Source organism: Malania oleifera, chromosome 1, assembly GCF_029873635.1.
Source record: "Malania oleifera isolate guangnan ecotype guangnan chromosome 1, ASM2987363v1, whole genome shotgun sequence".
In the NCBI taxonomy this organism is placed as follows: Eukaryota; Viridiplantae; Streptophyta; class Magnoliopsida; order Santalales; family Ximeniaceae; genus Malania; species Malania oleifera.
In genome coordinates this window covers 125,221,012-125,224,662 of record NC_080417.1, presented here as the reverse complement: position 1 = coordinate 125,224,662, position 3,651 = coordinate 125,221,012, and the positions used below count along the sequence as shown (strand labels likewise).

At 42.1% G+C, this 3,651-nt stretch overlaps 1 protein-coding gene across 1 annotated transcript; it reads left to right on the top strand.

Moving 5' to 3' along the window:
• The first annotated feature begins 1,446 nt into the window (after nt 1-1,446).
• Nucleotides 1,447-3,120, top strand: LOC131160050 (uncharacterized). The gene is made up of 2 exons (XM_058115358.1): nt 1,447-2,501; nt 2,578-3,120. The coding sequence occupies exons 1-2, from the start codon at nt 2,172-2,174 to the stop codon at nt 2,740-2,742; spliced, it is 495 nt and encodes a 164-aa protein (XP_057971341.1). The 5' UTR covers nt 1,447-2,171; the 3' UTR covers nt 2,743-3,120.
• The last annotated feature ends 531 nt before the right edge of the window (nt 3,121-3,651 follow it).

The following is a 3,651-nucleotide window of genomic DNA, read 5'->3' as shown; positions in this document are numbered from 1 at the left end:
TGGTATTCAAAGTCAAGAGGACGAGATATGAGCGAGGTTGTATGTTACTGGTGTGATAAAAAGGGGCACTTTAAGAGGGACTGTGAAGATCGAAAAAGATACGAAGAAGAAAAGAAGACACGGGACGGTGTCAATGTATCGGAGCATGCCACATGGCATGGTAATGACGAGGCCTTTGTAATGGTGAGCAACTCACGTCAACAAATAAGTCGAAGAAATGTGCAACGTCGATACTGCAAGAAGCACAGCAATATGAAGAAAGAGTGCCAGAAATTGATGAAAAAGAGCATGAATGCTTATGGCAATCCAATCAATGATGGATGGGTTTTGGACTCTGGGAGTTCAGTTCATATTTGTTTTAAGAAAGAATTTTTTTATTCTTTCAAAGAAGTTTGCGGTACGGTATCACTTAGTGATGGGTCTTCATGCGATGTCAGAGGGATCGGATCTGTGAAGCTGAAGATGCCTGTTGGAGCGGTCCATATTTTAGATGACGTAAAATTCGTTCTAAGGATGCGAAGAAATTTGATCTCCCTTAGTCGGTTGGATTCTAAGGGTTGCCAAATCTCTGTTGCATGTGGAGCTACGGAGGTGACCCGACGTGACTCAATGATATTTACTGGGAAGGAGTCTTGTGGGCTGTATCAATTGATGGGAACCACGGTGGTTGGTGATTTGACCTCAGATGATGATAGCGGTATGTCGTCAGAAACGAACAGACAAGTTCGGTTTGCCAATTAAGAAGGAGGTACTCTTTGCATGGTTCATACGTTTGAACCAAGCTATGAAGACTTGCATTGATCGAGTTTATGTCAAGGTAGAGCTGTGGACTTGGGAGTTGATACTCGCCAAGGTAGAGATTATTAGGATGTGTGGCTCGTATGTGTGTCGGTAGCCGCACCCAACTGAAATTGTTGAAGCTAGAGATGGATAACCACCAACAATCTGCCTACCACCTTTGATTTTCAGTAGTCTTGTTTGACTTCCTCCCCCTCCCATGTGTGTATATATATATGTTTGTAATTGTGTGTGGTATGTGTGGTGATTTGCAGTTGAGTGCAGCAAAGTTGCAATGTGTGTGTGCATGCAGAGAGCTGCATTGTGAGAGTTCAGAATGCTGTGTTGTAGAGAGTTGTGGTGAGCTGTGTGTGAGGCAGAGTAAATCCTTGTAGTGAGAGTGAGAGAGGAGTTAAAGGCAGTAGCCTCCTCCTTCTCTTTGTGTTTTTCTCCCAACGATTATAGTGGATTTGTGCTCTCCCGTGGATGTAGGTCACAGTAGACCGAACCACGTAAATCTGGTCTCACATTTGTGTTACGTAATTTTTTTCTTATGCAATTGTTGCTTGTTGGATTATTTCCCAACACCAATCTGATCATGAAAAGCTCAATAACTCCTCGCTAGTTGAGAACCCTATTAACACGTGTATTCTTGAATTGTTAGTTTAGAGTGGTTAGTTTAGTTGTTAAGTTCATTTATGGATTATTGTATATACCCTTACAATCTCCTTTGTAATCTTCTCTTTTAAGTAATTCTGGGATATACATTTTATTTATTTAAAATGGAATCAGAGCATTCTATCTCACTCTCTCCGTTTGCGAATGGCGATTGACAAACCATTCGTCGTCGCTAGGGACGAAATCCACAAGACATGTGTTGTCATCGGCGGCTGAGGCTTCGTCGGAAGATCGCTTGTTCTCTGAATCCTTAAACTTGGAAACTGGATCTTACGAATCTCTGATTCCGCTCAGTCTCTCAAGCTTGATCCATCCGAGCGCGATTCTCCCCGCTGTTTGTTGATCGTTCTTTGCAGATCTACTTTTCGTTTCTTCTTTTTATGCCTTTTCACCTCTGAATCTTGCTAGAACGTCGAGCGTTTTTCGTTTTGGTAGTTTTTTTTGCAACGTGTAGTTGTTGGACCTTAATCTTTTGCAGATGAGTTTCCGTACGTCGCGTTTCAGTACGTCGCCAATAGTTTCCATGGCAATTCTAGACTGGGATAATCGTTCGTTTTGAGTTTGGGCCCAAGATCGTGGCTCCGTCGTCGAACTAGCTCTCTCTCAGTTTCAAGAAAGCTGAGAAGAATTCTTCCGCTGTTCCTACGAAGAGTTCTTGGTTCCACCGCCGAACGTCCTGTCGTCTTCCTCTATAGATTCTCCTATTTTCAATTCCGATGACACTCTTCAGCTCATCCTCATCTTCATTTCCTTCGGACACCACCATTCGCCGTAGCTCTAATGGGTACCGCTACCGATTCGCCCCTCGCATTCAAATCCGTCGCAATCACCGAGAACTGTGGACTTTCTTGCTTGTCAACAGTAGTGTTCTGCCTGCAAACGATATTTGCAGCCCCGATATCACCTCTCGTGGAGAACTTCACCCCTTATTTGGACACATAAATGAGAAGAGTATCGCCATTGCTGCTAAGATCCTTACATATCCTTACAAATTCAGAGTATGGCATCCTAACAATGGCTTCGTACTCTGCCTCTGGAATCCCAAGGTGCTCGTTGTCTATGTCCATCAATTTCATCTCAAAGTCTGAAATTTTTTCCTGACTCTGGCTTTCGAACATGAAGGTGACGGTTTCGCTACTGTCATCGGCGTTGATGGTTATGATATCTTCATTATTGGTGCATCGTCGCTCCATTTCGGCATTACTGTCGAGTCGGATTGGGATCGTACCCCCTGCGAGCTCGTCTCGGCTCTTAATTCGGATCAAGATCTTCCTTTGCCTCATTTGATCCTCTCGCGGCTTTGCCTCTCGGTCCTCAACTCACCAGGTCTTCCGGTGACCTCGCGCTGTCCGGCTACTTCTCCGGCACCGGTGTCCTTATTCCGCCACCCATGTTAGAATGTGGTTGCATTATCGGAGCTCGGTACCTCTGGTTTCTTTGATTTTTTAGTTGCAGTGATTAACGGTCTAGAGCCTCGCACTTCAATTTTCTGCTTTCCTGATTCTTGCTTCCACATACATTTTTTTTTTCTCTCTCCCATATTCTGCTCTGGAATTTTGGGAATTTTCTGCTCTAAAATTTTGGTCTGGAATTTTCTTGAATTCTCCTATGGAATTTTCTACTCTACGATTCTGCATATATATATTCTGCTAAATTCTGCTCTAATTTTCTGCTCTACAATTCTGCTCTAAAATTCTGCTTTGGAATGTTGCATATGTTACTCTAAAATTCTGCTTTGGAATTTTCTGCTCTGGAATTTTCTGGGCTGGAATTTTCTTGAGAATTTTCTTGAAATTTTTTGTTTCTTGCATCTTCTTTGAAAAATGACTGATTCAAATCCTCTCAATCCTCTTGTCTCTCACTGCTCCTCTTGCAGATCATCTCTCTTAACGATGCGACTGTGCATCTCTCTCCCACATGATGAAGATGTTAATGTTGGGAAAAAATTTATATATGAACAATACCCACATAAATCAATGGAGTAATGCAAATGATAAATAAAAAATAAGATATAAGAAATTTAATGTGGTTTCCTCAAATATTGAGGTATGTCCATGGGGCACGGCGGTTCAAATTTACTATCACCAAATATATTGTACAAAATGGATGCAAAAGGCATAAGCCTTACAAATACACAAGAGTGTATAAACAAATGTAATAAGATGGAAATGTCTCACCAAATGTTTTGAATAAAAC

Excerpts from the sequence above, each read along its gene's own strand:
- LOC131160050 (XM_058115358.1), top strand. The coding sequence starts at position 2,172 with ATGACACTCTTCAGCTCATCCTCATCTTCATTTCCTTCGGACACCACC. Across the intron at positions 2,502-2,577 it reads TCTGCCTCTGGAATCCCAAG|GTGACGGTTTCGCTACTGTC; the intron begins GTGCTCGTTGTC and ends TCGAACATGAAG.